General features: G+C 30.7%; 1 protein-coding gene across 1 annotated transcript; it reads left to right on the top strand.

Annotated features, from left to right (window-relative positions):
• The first annotated feature begins 1,889 nt into the window (after positions 1-1,889).
• On the top strand, positions 1,890-6,359 carry LOC149376050 (uncharacterized). Its single transcript, XM_089589914.1, has 4 exons — positions 1,890-1,901; positions 3,706-3,899; positions 4,512-4,643; positions 5,720-6,359. Exons 1-4 carry the CDS (start codon positions 1,890-1,892, stop codon positions 5,868-5,870), a joined length of 489 nt encoding a protein of 162 aa, XP_089446040.1. The 3' UTR covers positions 5,871-6,359.
• Positions 6,360-17,645: the final 11,286 nt, after the last annotated feature.

Here is a 17,645-nt window from a genome sequence, read left to right as displayed (position 1 = left end):
ACACAATCGCCGAATTCATGAAATTCTTAATAAATTTGCCTGATTGATTATAATTTATTTTTGATATCATTAAACATTTCACGATCTCTTCTTCTAGTATCCAAAGTTCTGTAATGAGAGTCAAGGTATATTTGGGGAGAGAGATATATATGTATATATATATATCATACGTCGGGGTTCGGGGCCCTTTCGTAGGAGCCCACATCACACAAAAATATTTGAGTGACTTGTTATAAAAAAAATTACCTACGTAGGTGATCGAAAATTTCGTATCTTTCTGAATTTCGTTCATAGTTAAGGTGATTCAATTTGGTGATAAGCCATCTTGTAAACGGAGTCACACTAGTAAATCAACCTAAGACTCCAGCAGAAAAATACTGACAAGACAAAATTATGACTTTAATTTTATGGATGAAACCCCTGAAATACGTCTATAGAAGTCCTGACTAATAATAATACACACCGAGCATATACAAGACGATTAGATGTCAGTTGTGACGGTCAGTGTTGCTCAAGTAAGAAACAATAATAGGTATCTTATCAATTTTTTTAATCAAATACATTAACTGTAATCTTGTGTTAATTATCAGAAATAAGTCCACTAGTATTACCAGACTAGGTTAGATATCAGTTGTATTTATTGAATACTAGCGGCCCCCCGTCTCGGCTTTACCCGAGAATTACTAAATGGAACACCGTAGAGTGTTGACATGTAATGTGAAACATTTTCAGATAGAAATTTTACATATATTTCTGACACTTCTCAGAAAAAAAATCTTCTTATTAAAAACATATGAGTTCGGAATCCATACACTAAATTGGTTCAAATAATAAGCTGTGAAAATTAAAAAAATTTAATTATGCTAAAAAGTACAGTGCGTTCCTTATGCCATGAAATAATCGTTGGCCATGAGGGGCCGTTGATTTGCAGTTTTTCCCGTATAATTTACGAAAAGGGCTATTTTTTAAAGATTTTAAGATTTAAAACTCCCATAAAATATGTACTAAAAAAAAATTTTTTTTTTCTTATCACACAACTTCATTACCCGAGCAACAAAGTCCTGGAGCTTAATCTCTACATTTTTTATTGCCACAAAAATACAAATACATTTTTTACTTATTTGAAAAACTGAAAGATTCAAAAGATTACTGTGAGGCTACAGTGAAAAGCTGATCTCTAACATAATGGATTCTTTATTTGTTGATTTTGACGCTTCTGTTCCAATCTCGATAGATTTTCTGCATCAGTTTCTTGACCAATTCACCCTCTTGCGACTTTTGGCATGCTTAAGACTTTTGTGACCCCTAAAGGCTGTTTTTTGTCAACTTTGTTAAGTTCTAATATATTTAAAATAACGTTCAATGACCGTCAAATTTTATATTTATTAAAAAACAAAACGACGAATGTGATTACCATTTTACATCCCTTTCGTAAGAGCCAGAGATTTGTGTACCTGATTAGGGCCAGGACATTGTCCAAACGGGCGAAACGTCGTTGTGTTTTGTAATAAATACCTAAAAAATTTGACAGTACCACCATTGGACGTTATTTCAATTATTAACCAACTGTCATTGGACGTCTTATTTTATTTTAATACATTTGTTGGCAAGGTAGTTCGACGTCTGATGGCCCTAAAATTCTGGTGAGCTTATTAAGAACACTCTTTCTTGACTTCAGTTAACAGCAATTGTGACTGCCTGGATACCTCAGGGTGATCTTCTCTGGCCTGCTGTTGAAGACCCAGACTAATCAGGAGAAAAATTACAAAGTCCGAAGCTTTGGAGCTAGTTGTTAGAGATCTTTTCCAACGTCTCCTGGTGTAACTTCGGAGACATTGGTGTCTACAGCACCTTTTTTTTTGCAGACTCAATTGTTTTGGTGATCTAAGATGGGGAGATTGGTTCGTGATGCTTGTCCGGTGGATACTGTCCCGTTGGCTCAAGTTTCTTTTCTCTTCATAGCTGTTAGGTTCTCCCAGCGCAGACCTTGGAGAGGATCGCTGATTCCTGGTTTCTCACCCAGCCTTACGACGAACAACTCCGCTCTTGACGTCTGCCAGTAAATGACTGACTTGGATTAATAGTGGCCGTCTTTAGTTAACGTAGTCTTTTAGTCGACGAATCGCTCCAGGAAATGGTAGTAAAAATGTATTTGTTGGCAAGGTAGTTTCAACTTAGGTGGCCCTTAAAAGAATCGATGAGATTGATGGCTAAGTAGGGAACGTAAATACTTATAGTGGCCCTAAAAAGGGCCAGTGGTGAAACCTACAGCTATTCCTTATTATTATTCCTGATGATGAATAGATGGCTGAGGGTAGCTTGACTCTTATCCTTGAAGTCTCTATGTAGCCGCTTACCAAAGAATATCTCGTCTTCGGGTCATTTCCCAGATAACCAACCGCTTATCGTTAGTCGAGAAAATGTGGGTATGCCGTAGGGGACACGACTACTGAGAAGGAAGCCGTTGTGGCTGCCCATGTTGCTCAGAGTTATCTTTCCTAGCTTACATTTAGCGTTATCGGTTAGAATAATTTTTTTTTGTCGTCAATCCTGGAGATTCAGGTTGGATGTAGACTTAGGTCACTTGCCCATAAGAGAAGAGTGTCGTCGGTAACCAGGATACCCAGCTGCACGACTATCATGTCCATTCTCGATGCATACTTTGCTTGATACATTAGTAAAATAAGATAACAATATAAGAGGGGCTGTTGCTTATAAAATTGAAAGAACTTTCGTACAAACAGTTAATACTCGGAGCTTGGCTAAAGATTTAGCCAAAGTTTTACAGATAATTTTTTATTTTGTTTCACAATTATGCTACGTAAGAACGTAAATTTTCTGTTACGAACGAATGCGTGTGCGACAATCATACAGAAAAGTCAATTATTGCTTAAAACATGTTTGGTACGGTGTTCACGATTTTGTTGGTATTTAAAATGTTGTAGTTACTAAAGAAACGATTGATGCAGTAAGAAATTCAAAAATTTTATGAGAAAAAGCTCTGAATAAAAAAGACTAATCAATTAATCCAATTTAAAATAAAAAAATTATAAAAAATGAAAAAATAAAATGAAAGTGGCCAATTTTTACAACATTATTTCTGTGTTTGCAAAAAATTATTTATCCTGAGTACAGCTTAGGATAGTGTCAAAACTATCCAATAATACACATTAAGACTTGAAATTTTACTTTTTTTTTTTTTATAAAGTACTTTATAAATTGGCCTACTAAGGTACTCAAGCATTGGTACACTTACTTCACGTTAGAATTCACAATTAGACTGTACCAGGTTTGAGAGGAAGTACACTACGTTTTGGGAAAATTCAGAGTCAGTAAAAAAAATTAGTCTTTTGGTTTTTAACGTATAGGAATCGTTGAGCACCATTGATTCAATGAATGATACAATTTATCGTGATATAAGTAGGCTGTCGAATAATAATTACTTGGTAACATAGATAATCTGATCAAATACAAGAAAACAAAAATACTTTCAATAAATCAAGTTCTTTATCGTCAATCCCAATTTAATCATGACAGTTTAATACCATTTTTGGATACTAAAATATAAATATATATATATATATATATATATATATATATATATATATATATATATATATATATATATATATATATATAAATTACACTTTTTTATTTTACCTAATATACAGAAAAAATATTACGTATTTTATTACTTGTGTGCAGGTTACCCATATCCATGGTGCAACGGCAATCGAGAAACTTTCTTTCACCAATCACACCGAATGTGAATGCATTGAAAGAAAGGATCCCAGAGGCAGTGGAAGTGATGAACCCATGGGTCGTCGGCCCTTGAGATCCCACTACCCTTCTTCCACGGTGCCCCAAAACGCGTTTAATCCGACGCCACCAAAAAAGCCGTGAGTTCATAAATTTCACTCTGCCCACTTATTTCTTCTACCCCTCCAACCTTTTCTTTTACTTATACCTCTTTTTGCACATTCCCATCCTTTTGGACGTATTTTGTGATATTTGTTGAATAAACGCCTTACCTTGAACCTTCAAAAGTTTGATTTCTCTTTTTTATACTCACAAAAATTTCAACACATAATAATACGCCGTAAAAGGACATAGACTATTAGACTGTAATTTAAAATCTTACCAATAAATGTGTAGCTCTATAAAAATTGCCAAAGAAAAAAGCATAATTTTAATTAAAAAATAAAAAATAAATGTTCAACCATTGCACCTTAACATTGTTTAAATTTTTTTCTATAATTTTTAAAAATACGTCATCTTGCCAGATACTTTTTACTAACTAAGAAACGTCTTAATGTCACAAAAAAGGTCCGAAGGAAAAAAAAAAATTTTTTTCCTGTTCTCTTGCATGAAAGAGAAAGTGGATGACAACTCAAAATGTACATACAGTTAATTAATAAAAAAAGATTTCTCACTTCTGATATTATTAGTAATTTACAGAGACCTTATACATCAACGATAATGTAACTAATGTAATAAAATTGAAATTCCAGATGTCGCTGTACAACACAGTTCACACCGAAGATTACGAACAATGGACTGTGCGAGTGTAACTGTGCAGAATACGACGTTCCCTGCATAAGAATACAGCAAGGCAAAGGCTTTTTATCCGTCAACGACAGACTGTAAGAACTTCCTATGATTTTTGTTTTTCATGCATATAGTTATTTTATCGTCAAGTTCAAGTTTAAGAAGAAAATAAACACCTTGCAATCAACAGAGTCTAAAAGTATATGGGAAAAAACTTTTTACGTAAAATTTTGATCAATCCTGTTTTTTTACGTTTAAATCATCAAACTTATGCAACTGCGTAATGTGCAAATTGCAATCATATTCAAACTGTTTGTTTACAATTTCGATACACCTAATCTGACAAATTATTTGGTTATGCATCAATAAATAATAAATAGGATGTTCAACTTCCTGCCTATTTCATACGTCAACTCCTTTGGTGAAATATTGATTTTTTTCAAGTATTTTAACTAATATTTGAATAATTTTCTATTAAACAAATTATTTATATCTTTGTTCGATTTTAAAATTTAAATTTTTATCATTAATAAAATTTATATTTCTCGATTCCCTTGATATCCACCACTCATGTGATAAACATTGACTGATACTATCAATAATATATAGGCCTTATTACGTAATGCATCAATCTTTTATTAAGAAAATTTCTAACTTAAAGTATCCTTGAACAGTTCCGCATCAGTCTTGAATAATATTTTTAAACATTGCTTATAAAATGGTTCCAGGGATTAAATTATCTCAATCTAAAGTTAAAAAATTTTTAGATACATCTCAGGTTGTCGCGTTAAAGTAAAAATTATGTTCACACTTTATGAGTAGGACGATATATCTTTGTAGCGTATAAGTATATTAGTAATGACAAACCGCTTTGAGCCGTGTAATCAGTCTCATGAAAACAATATTAAAACCACTTCGCCGCATTAACTGGTACGTTTTTAATCAGTTGGAATATTCAAAAAAGTTGTAAAAGACTTGTAAATCATATCAATGTCTGTTTGTAATCTAGCATGACATGTTTTTAAAGACAACATACTAATACTTAAATCGGGCCACATGTTTATTTTAAATTTTGATAATCATATTAAAACCAAGTTATGCAAAATTATTATTACAAATTAACCATTTGCTAGAATCCGTTTCAATCATATGAAAAAATTTAATGTTTCAGATGTATACGGAGCGAAAAGTGTACGATGCCTAACTGCATCTTCGGCGAGTACATGATTAGCCAAGGCAAGTGTCCGAGGAAAAAAGACATATTTGAGGCGGTCACGAATCGACGCCCAGTTCTCAACCAGTATCATCACCAACGAAGTTAAACATATGGAAAACACAAAAATAAAAATGAAAGAGTAGCATGAAACTAAAAAATTATTTAATTAAATAAAACGCAAGTGTGATGAGCGAGTTCTGAAATTGCACGACGGGCTCTTCACTCACGTTTGCCAACGGACGGTGCCATTTATCTAAATACTATTTTTTAATATTCTTTCTGTATCTTGTTCTACGCGCACGTGCATATCATTTTTTTTAGCATGCTTATTGTCGAATAAGAAGTGAAGATGAAGAAAGTGTGCGCTTCGAGAGTGATTGATGTACAGTACGTGGGTTCTGCATTGAACTACGTCATTTTCAGTGACGGTAAATTCCATGTAAAGTCTACATGATTCATCTAATATTATTTATTACTTACGTGTTAGTTTTACCGTTATTATTACTAATAAACGTTGACTGCAATGGTTATTAAAATCGTGCAGGTCAACGTCAGTTGATCAAGTACGATTTTTTTAAAGTTTCGATGATTTAAATATAATTGAAGTTTTCAATCAGACGTAGATACATCCTTGATATCTTTTGACTCGGGTGGAATTGTAAACATTACAGCAGAAATTTGCATGACACAGTGTTTAAATGTTATTTTCCGATCTCGGGCGTTTTTGAGAGTCGGGTGTGCCCTCACTAGGAAAAATACAATTCGCAACATAAGTGAAGTCGCTCCGTGGCTACCTTACGTCACTCGGGCCCTGATTCGCAGGTCCCTTTGGGCCGAAAAATAGCCCCAAAGACTACGGCAGTTATCCGAAAAAAAACTACAATCAAGTATGTAATATGTTGTTTAATTCAGCAGCTTAGCTTTCTTTTTTTTTGTATTCTTGCATTTTTTGTACCAGTTTATAATCGAGTGAAGAGTTAAAGAAAATTAAAGTCTAATAAAATATTATGCATCCTGAATAATTATACTCCCTCTCTGATTTAATAATCAAATAAAGCACTACTATAACAATAATTGTATTTTGTTTCTTTTATTGATAAATTTTTCAGTAAACGTCATCTTTTAGGTCTTATTTCTATTTTTTCATGATTTGGCTACTTGGAGTTCGTAGTGGCTTACCTTTTCATAATCACCTTTATTCATAGTAAAGCCTTAAACAATAAATAAAAAACATAGCCATATGTGTAACAGTTTAGTATGTAATCGTAATTGTAAACTTTAATTTTAAGGCATTACACAGCAAGTAACATGAAAAGTTTTATTATCTTGTTTGTATCCTGTGTTTGATAATTTTTAAAGGTATATAACGAAGTAAATACTAGTGATGAATCTAGTTATTTAAATGTAAGGTATAACACGAGTTAAAAGAAATTGAAAACTTTTTACCTATTTGGTTGTATAACTAAAATGCTTTTTATCTAGATGTATAAAATATTCTAGTAGTAACATGTTGCAATTCATAAGAAAAATTTTATCAACCCCATGATTTAAATATTGCAGACGACTACTACGTTGATTCTGTTTTCAATTTAGTAACTGATAAGTTTATTGTAAAGATGTTGTAATATTAATCAACCATCTTCAAAGTAAATAAAATTCATGCCTAGGGTGTGGCTGTGTTCAGAATCTTTTAGTAATTTTCTCGTATTCTACAGATTTTTTAGAGTAAAGTTTTTCGTATATTGCAACAAAACATCACGAAAATTTAATTCACTGACATTACCAACACGTTTTTTGTTATACTATCATTTAGTTCAAACCTATCAAAAATTTTTGACTATTTAAAAAACAGTTTAACAGAAACGTCAATCATAGTGCAAGTGTACGAGAAAAGTCTGTACATTAATATTATGACATGCTTCATTGTAACTGACTACGTGTAACTAAAGTAAGGTTTTGGTAAATGTACACTCACACTGCTACGATCTTATAAAATTGGTTAAGTATGAAAGATAAACATAATCATGATAATCTACTGAAATTACATCAAAAAATAAGTCTTGGTGACGATGAGGACCAGGTCTCCTTTTATTCCATGCATTTATTAAGAAAATATCAAATGAGAATGATAATTAGTGCAGTAATTCTCAGTCGTTAAAATTCTGCACTATTTGATGCCAACAGAAAAATCAGATTCCTTTGCGCAATCGTTAATATTATTTCAAATACGTACGTCGAAAAATAGTTTTTTAATTTATAGATAACTCTAACTAATTACTAAATTTTTTTTACATCATAGTACGTCTATTTTTGTCTTGCTAAAAATATCCATCGTAATCTACTAATTTCTTACAAAGTTCAATACGATAGAATAATATTTAGAAATTTAAAATTATACAACACCAATGACAGCACGAAAACCCCATCCTAAAAAACTGCAAACAAAGTTTTACTAAGCTGCTCTAAAAGAAAAAAAAAATTTATTGAAATTGAATGTAGGTGTTAACACAAACTCAACCAGTGCTTGCTACTGGTACGTCATGTTTAGTTGATGACATCTGAGTACAAAATCAGTACAAATCAGATTTAATACTTGTATTGATGAACGCACCATCATCCCTTAACCATCGATTTCCACATATCTCTTTTTTTTGTGTAACTCACACATACTGTTTTAATGGTGAGAAATTTATCAGTCTTCTGTATCTTTGTTAAATAATAGACTAGAAGATCAGGAACAAAATTTGCCGATAATTTTTTACATGACTATGGCAAATAAAAAAGTAAGGTACGACGCTAAAAAATACGTAAACTATTTTCATACTTTCCTTCTATAATACCCTTGTACACGTGGCTATTTGTAATGATGTAGTTAAAATAAAAATTATAAATAATGTAGTTCACTCCAAAAAAATCCTTGACCTTTTTTGAAAGTCATAAGTAAACTACGTATACAAGGTAAAATATAGCCATATAGTTTAATGGGATTGGCCTGAACAAATGTGTAACTGCATCAACAATTTTTTAATCAAAAGTTTGTATGACAAATTCAATTTGTAAAGTATACTAATTTTGTCATTTGTTTCAGAAAACTCCAATGTATTTGGAAAAAATCATCTTTAAGAGTAATATGAACTTTAACATTATGATATTTTGCCCCAATTTCTATTAAATTCCATGCTTACTTGAATATAATCGTTTATTGGTTTAATTAAACTTACAAAAAATAATTACTTTTCTATTTTCATACAGTAACTTACACAATTATGAGAATATCACAACTATGTAGCTAGCGCGACAAAGGTAGACGTCCGAAGGCATTAATCTCGCTCAGGACCTTTGCACTTTCATAAAATTAGAAGGTATGATTTATAAATGTTTAGTACATGTTCCTTGTTGTTGAAGTTATTGTTGTCTAACATTACAACGAGCATTTCAGAAATAATTCATTTGTTGTAGTTGACTTCTTTGTCATGTATTCTTACATTATTTCATTCAAACGTATGGTTCTATTCGACTTGGTGTGCATAAACGACAGGGTCAAAATTTTTATTTCCTGTATTTATTTATGCGTTATATAGCTGCTCGTTTTGTCCCACCAACATATTATAAGTCACTGGACAATTTATTAAACTGTCTAATTAATTTAAATAATTTGTATTATCATTCGTAAAATCGCACATTTTATATTCATACACTATTTGGCAGTTGTTACCTGTTCTGTTTACTTGGTAGTATTTACCTGCGATGCCCTACGTATTACTTTATATTTGTGTAGATGTATATTTTTCTTTAGATTTGTTTCCACTGATGGCAATCTTAAGGTTGATTCTTAAAACGAAATTTTCGCAACACTCAGTAGCTGTGCGCTATTCGACTAAGGAAGGTACAGTAAACCAAAACAGCTGTTACGTATTCCTTCACAATAAATAAATACATATAAAAATCAATTAAAACTATCTTTGTTTTAATTATCACTTTTTTTACAATTATACATTTAAATATTATATGCTTGATAGTAATCGTATTATTGTATGGAGATTAATTGTTATTAAAAGCTAAAAAATACTGACTGTTTCACCACAATACTTATACACATAGAGAAATAAGAATGGAGCAAGCAGTAGGGTTAGAAGTATGGTAGGTGCGGGAGAAAGAGCTGCCAATAGTCCCCCTGTAATTGGCTCTTTTCAATATTACTTAAGTTGCCTGATTGAAATAAGACAACAAGAGGTGGCCTCACAGAAACTTTATCTCTCGCCCGTAAAATAACCTTAGAGGAAAAGGTTGGATGGGGATAGAGCTGTGTATTCATACATCTCTAAACATATGATTAACGATCTGAATGCAACTGATGAGAACTGAGATCGATTATAATTTAATAAATTGATAATAACTACTATAGTATTAAAGAAAAATAAATTTAAACGTTGACAATGAGTAAATCATTCTTAGTATAACAGTAATGCAATACTCAAGAATTGAAAACAGTAGAATTTTAAAAAAAAGGTTATAAATTGTCAGGCGTGCAGAAAAAAAGGCCACACTGATTAGTCAAGGCTATTAGTCTGACATGCTTAAATAAATGTGGAACGCATTATGTGCAAATTATAATGTTTCTTACAAAACGCAACAAATGCTTATGTGACAATTCTCGTTCTGTGTTGAACTAAAAATTCATTCTATAACATTAATTCACCTCTCTGTAGAGAAACCCAAGGAGAAAGCGAAGTCAATGAAACTACTTTTTATTTATTAAGATTACAGTTTGCCTAAAGTTTGGATGTCTCTCTTACATCGAATCTGTCTTGTCTTCTTTATCCATTATTATATGCAACAATTTTTTTTCTTTCGCAACTGGTTTATCATTATTCCATACGTTCTATTTTCAGTAAATAGATCGCAATAGTCCTTTTGATAAGTTTTTAGCAGGTTAAATTTAAGATTATTAGCCATATTTTTGCACTTGAAGAGGCTGAGTCGTTCACACTTTTGAGTAAGCAGAAATTTCTAAATCGAATTAAGGGTAACGTATTTTTTTCTACTTTCAACTTTTTTTTCGTGCCCATCAGGTATGAAACCACTATTTACCTTTTTCTAATGTGGTTTTTGATTCGATTTTAATGAGTATTTAAAACTTGCTCTAAGAGTGTTTGTGCCTTAAGTACAAACGACGTTTTTTCACTAGGGCGCAGAAACAGTACTTTGAGATCGTAAGTAAACTTTCTGCTTGTGCACGCAAAGTGATTAGAAGGTGCTCAATGTTGCCTTATCATGCAAAGACTTAACGCTTACATTGAGACAAATGAAATTGGATTATCAAAGGAAAGATCAATTAAGTGATACGTAGGATAAAATATCCGGTTCATGAGATTTTCCAATTGTTAAATAGTATCGTGTTGTATGGAACACATGTCAAAATTTTGATGTATGAATTTTAGCCACGTTTAAAAAAAATTATTTTTTTTTGTCCTGAGGCAAGATCACCCTTTATGATATGCAGATAGTACTTTCTATTTAAGACTAAACAAATGATTGTACGATTTTACTCATCTTGTACATCTTAATTTTTGCACGAGTGTTCGGTCGGTTCAACCATACCCTCGAATAGTATTCCCCCAACACACGAATATGACTGTTTACTTAAACTACCTACTGAATAAGAAATGCATTATCGACTTTACTATACTTGTCAATTCTACATATTATATTGGCCAACTAAATATTTTATTCTGTTGAGGTATGAAAATTGTTTCTAGAAATACACCAACAGTACTCCTAGAGTATTGACTATCCTAAATGCTACAATTTTTTTGTTTCAGAATATTTAAAATATTACGAGCAATTAAGTTCTAACAAAACAAAATTTAAAAAAATGTTGTATCCAAATAAATGTCGTTGTTTCGTAAGGATATTCCATTAGTAATATCATATTCAGTTCTTTGGCAAAGACCGAAGCGTTAGCTTTGCTTGTAATTCCTAAGGTATTTTTTCGAGTGAGGTATCTTACTAATTAAACTAGTCGACTAGCTATAACATTAACGCTTAAGTAAGTTCAAAAATGTTGAAAAAAGTAAAGATTGACAAAGCTATTACGTTACTCATATTTCTTACGGCTCATGCCTTGCGTCACACCCAATGTAAGATTTCAGATTATATTACGAATTACCTGACAAATAATTCGCAATTCAAAAGTGCGACTGTAGTAACAACAGACATTAAACATTTGACGACAACTTCCGTGAGCATTTTTCAAAGTATTGTTGAAAATTTTCCTGTCGTCACTACAACTAAAGCTGCACGTGTACCGAATCAGAATGAGTACTTGAGCCACACAAAGGAACTTTTGGGAAAAAGTTCTGAAAATCTTAATTTTAAAATCATCTTTATTGATCTCTGCTACAGTAAAGATATTAACACTGAGTTGTCATACCACTTTGAGCTGTTTAAAAGTCTCTCACTTCACGGCAAACGACCTAATTGTCTTATCGTTCTTGTGAATTACAACAATACTTCAAAAAAGAACATAATAAAACTGTTCAAAGATTTGTGGTCATTGAAATACTTGTTCGTCTCTGTCGTAGAAATAGTTATCTCAAAGTATGAATACAACGGAAAAAAGCTATTAAAGCCTGGAAATAATAAGCGTCACATTCTGTTACACGAGTACGATCCTTTTCAAAATATGTACTACAATCGACCGTATTTAACAAATGAGTCATTGTTTACAGAAAAGTTTAACAGCTTATGTAATTATTCTTTAACTATTCTTGTTAGGAAACCACTGTCGCGTCTTACAGAATGGCAGGATCATGATAAACTTTGGGTTCAATACATTACCGAGAGTTTTAAGGGCATTCCTAAAATTATCAATGAGTCAAAATCATTGACTCGCAATTGTATCTTACTAGCATCAAATAAGGCTGATTTTTTCTTACAAACAATAATATTTATAGATTCTCTGAAAAACTGTGGTAGAGTGACTCACTCAATTAATCCAAGTCAGATTCGTACTATTTTAGTCAAACATCGTAGGTTTCATAAAAATTTGGTTCCTTATGATTTGTTGGTGTTAACCATTGTAACTTTATTCTGCGTTGCAGTTACTTTTTTTCTTAAAAAAATATTATTGTCTTCAAATCAAGTAATACACGAAATTATTCATACGCAAGTGATTCTACACAAGAAAAAACAAACCTTACGGTGTTTGAGATCTATATCCTTGTTTGTGATAAATATAATAATTTTCTTACTTTTTTATGTTGTACTATCGTTTTTTATTGTACATGTTTTGCAGTTCTTTCCTAAAATGTATTTTTCCAACCTAAAAAAAGATGAGATAATGACAATCAAAGAGTTTATTGATTCTATCATTGATTTACATTGTACATCTGATTCAAAAAGATTGCTCAAATTCTACTCTTACGGCAATTATTATGCAAAAATTGATGAAAAGAGCTATGAGAAAGTAATTGACGTTGCTAAAGATCATAATTGCCTTCACCTACTGTTTTCATCTAACATCAATTTATGTATTTGGTACACCAGAGAATCCCTGAAGTACGCCATGTTATACAATGCTTTTTCTAATGATGGATCTCAAGTAAAGTCACTTACATACACAACTGCATATAAGGTTTATTATAGTTACTTCTTAGTTTCAGCCTCTTCACCTTTTATTGATAAATTGAATTATCATCTAGATACAGCTTTTGAAATGGGTTTATATCATCATTGGAAAGACATGAATGAATTTTTTAGTACAATCAACTCTTCAAGTGCTACTGGAATTGACTCTTTAAATATTCCCCACCACAGCACAACTCAAATAAGAGATGTATTATCGTCTTATTTTGATAAAAACCGTAAGAAAAAATATTTGTTTGCAAGATATGTTGAACTTCGTAACAGCATTGTGAGTATTGTTGTACTCGGATATTTTCTTGCTATTGTAACGTTTGTGTGTGAAGTATGCAGAAAACATAAAAAATCGTAGCTATAATAGAACTTTATTTATTACTGTAAAAATTAATATTCAAAAATTACATGCTTTTAGTTTTGTGCTTTTAAATTGACTGAATTGATGTGAAAAATGAGCTACAAAATGTTAAACTTGTAACTTAGGCAAGTATCTTTGACCATAGTCGTAATAACTTACCGTATTGCAAAAAATATAGTTTAAAACTGTTGCACATGTGAAAAGTGAAGTCATATTATACCAATGAACGAGTTTTTTTAGCAATCTCAGATTTTACTTTTTTTGATTTACGTACTAATTACACAAGCAATAGAAACATCAAGATTCATAATGCACGTGAACTCATGAAGATACTTCATATTTGTATTTATGCGAAAGACACTCATTCACAACTGTAATGAAAAATAAAGAATATCTGGAATAACGTATAAACTGATGTATGTTTTTACTACAATAGGTAGTCATTGTTACCATTGAAATATAATATTACAGCTGGTACACCTTGATATTTCGACGTTCATAGAAATTATTTAGAATGATTTAGGTACAGTATTAAGTAATTTGATAAGCCATAACAAAGTATTGTCAAAATATTCCTTGGATCTAATCCAAATTTATGATTAAAGGTGGATTGGCACAATAGTGCTGCATGAAGTCGAGGCCCTATGGGGTCTTCAAAAATTTTGTTTGTATGGAATAAAATGATGTACAAAATGTACTTTTTGTTTGTAAAGAGGTCATATATGTGAAGGTGACTGTTTATATAGAATGGAACTGTTAATACGTTAAATTTAACTGACACGCAACATTTTTCGGCCCTTGTTACTCGAAATAATATGTACAATACAACGTGATTAGACTGTTACCTGTTCACAATCTGTATTACAAAATTGTTACTTACAAGAACTATTAAAAGAGTTATAAAGAAAATGTGAAAAATAGTTCATGAGACGTACCTAAAAAAGTTTTTATAAACATACAATCTATTTATTACCAACAAATTAGTTCTGTTCTTTTATTTTGCTCTCATTTTATTATTGCTCTCAACTTACACACATGCTTCGTTCAAGGTCATATGAATATAAAAGTTTTTAAATGGAAAAATCAGCTATCGCTTCTGTATATATTGTTGTGCATGCCTCATTGTAACTGACCACAAGTAACTCTAATAAGGATTTGGTCAATGTACACTTACACGGCTACGATCTCATAAAATTGGTTACATGTAAAAAGGGACACGCAATCAAGATTGTCTACTGAAATTATATTAAATCATAAGTGACGTTAGTGACCTGGTCTCCTTTTGTTTCATGCATTTATTTAGAAAACTTTAAATGAAAGTTATGTTTTTTGTTCAGTAAATAAATAATAAAAAAATATATTTAATGAGTAGAGAACAGTGGCTAGTCGAATGCATTAGTCTGCACTCTCTCATCCACTAGAAAAATTAGATTGCTTGCAATCGTTAATATTAAGCTGTTTAAAAAGCAAAAAAAACTTATTAAAATTAAACGTAGGTGTTAAAACACAATCGACCATCATTTGTGACTTGTACGTCAGATTCTGTTAATGACATCAAAGTACAAAAAAAAACAAGTATTAGATTTAATACTTGCACTGACGAACGCACCGTCATCTCTTAATTATTAATTTCCGCATATCTTTGTGTAACTTATACATACTTTTTTAACGGTAGGAAATTTTTCAGTCTTTTGTATCTTTATTAAATACTAGATTATACGATTAGGAATAAAATTTGCCGATAATTTTTTCCAAGACTATGGCAAATAAAAAGGTAAGGTACGAGGCTAAAAAATACGAAAACTATTTTCATAATTTTCTTCTATAATACCCTTGTACACGTGGCTATTTGAAATAATGTAGTTTAAATAAATATTATAAATAATGTAGTTCACTCCACAAAAATCCTTGACCTTTTTTGAAAGTCATAAGTAAACTACATGTACAAGGTAAAATATAGCCATATAGTTTAATGGGATTGGCCTGAACAAATATGTAACTACATCAACGATTTTATAAACAAAACTTTGTGTGACACTTTTATTTTTATTTTCATTCAATAAGATTTATGAAGCTTTAGAAATTTACGAAGTTCACACGGCTACCATAATAATTCAACTATTACTATTCAATGATGTTACACTTACTGGCTTGATTTTAAAGAGAAAACATGCACTATTTAGAAGTGCATTTTTACTTGTTATCAACAATTTTTGCTTACATATGGAGGAAGCTTTATATTTGTCAAAAATCAAATTTTCTTTAACATGAGATAGATATTTTTTACTTTTTTTTATGGTGCATACAACAAGAGTAAGTCATTAAAAAAAAAAAAAAATGGTTAAGTGCGGACAGAAATTTGTGTGTGTAAGTAATCAGTAATTTTAGGGACCCTCTTATTGTTTCTATCCATGACTAAAATACGTAATTCTTTTATTGTTTTTGTAGCCAAAACAAAATTTACTCTAGTGGCCGTATTTTCCTTTTAGTAACTCATTTAATTTTTTTTATTTTTTAAAAGTTAGTTTTTTATTCCAATTTTTGTGATAAAAAACTTTAATTTAGATAACATAAGGCATCGCCATACATTGATCGTGCCTAAAAATAATTTTATTTTGTACAGTACACATTCATTGTCATAATTTGCACGAGAAAATTACAATTGATTTGAAAAATCATCTTTAAGAGAAATATGTGCGATAGCATAATGAATTCTTAACCAGATTAGTAATAAACTACAGATTAACATTAATATAATTTTTAACTGATTCAATTGAACTTGTAAAAAATAATTACTTATTTATTTTCTTACAGTATTTTACGCACTTGTTGAGATATGCATAGTATTTGAATTACAACTTCTTATAGGTAATAATGAAAAAATGTACGATCGAATTTAAAAAAAATCCTTTTGCGAAACTGAAGAATCTAATCGCAATATTGTAATAATATGCCAAGATTTTTTTTTTTTTTTTTAATAAATGATTCTGTAATTAATATCAACACAATTTAGTTAGACGTTGTCAAAGAAAATAAAATTTGAAAGTAAACGACATTTAAGTAAACAAAGTTTTTAAATTATTTTTTTGTCAAAGAAGGAAGATAAAATTATTGTATTTTTCATGTTTTAAGAAGCTAAAGCTGTTTTTGGTAACCTGAATTGTTGAATACCCCAATAAAGCCTTTATAAAAATAAAAATGAATTTATTCTTTTAATTATTTTTATTTTTGAAAAATTTAATTTTTACATAAAAATAAACACTTGTGAGAAACTGCAATGACTTTTACTTACTCATTATCAAACGTGTAGACAGTTTACACTGTTGTTTTCAACGGAGTAGCCTATATATTGGTCACATCTCAACGTATCTATGTGTGTTACTTTTTTCTTATAAATTATATAGCAATGTTTTACTGGAAATTTTTTAGTTATTGTAATTAAGGAAAGCTGTTGTTCATATAAGTAGATCCATGGAAATTGTATAATAAATGAAGAATGATAACTGATGAATAAATACTTCATGAATGAAGAAAGAAACTTTCGTACCATCTTTCAATCTATGCTGCTCAACATACTAATCGTATCTACAGACTATTATAACTAATATTGATACGATTTTAAGTATTGTTTTAGTTTCTCGTAATTTTCTATAAGAATATCTTTTACAGATAGAGTACCGTATTACAATTGAAAGAACTTGAAACAGTTATATATTAAACTTGTCTAATGTAACACAATCAAGTAGGAAGATAACGTGATCATACTGTCTGTTAGATACTTTCATTTAACTACAAAACATTTTTGTAAAATCGCAAGTATGAATCGAATGTTAATATTGATTAATTGTTAAAACACTAAATATATTCATTTTTTTAAGTGTA

This window comes from Copidosoma floridanum, unplaced genomic scaffold, assembly GCF_036245765.1.
Source record: "Copidosoma floridanum isolate Cflo_tuat_1 unplaced genomic scaffold, Cflo_Japanese_pri ptg000001l, whole genome shotgun sequence".
NCBI lineage: Eukaryota > Metazoa > Arthropoda > Insecta > Hymenoptera > Encyrtidae > Copidosoma > Copidosoma floridanum.
Note: the sequence above shows the minus strand (reverse complement) of the source record. Positions and strands in the feature narration are given on the sequence as shown.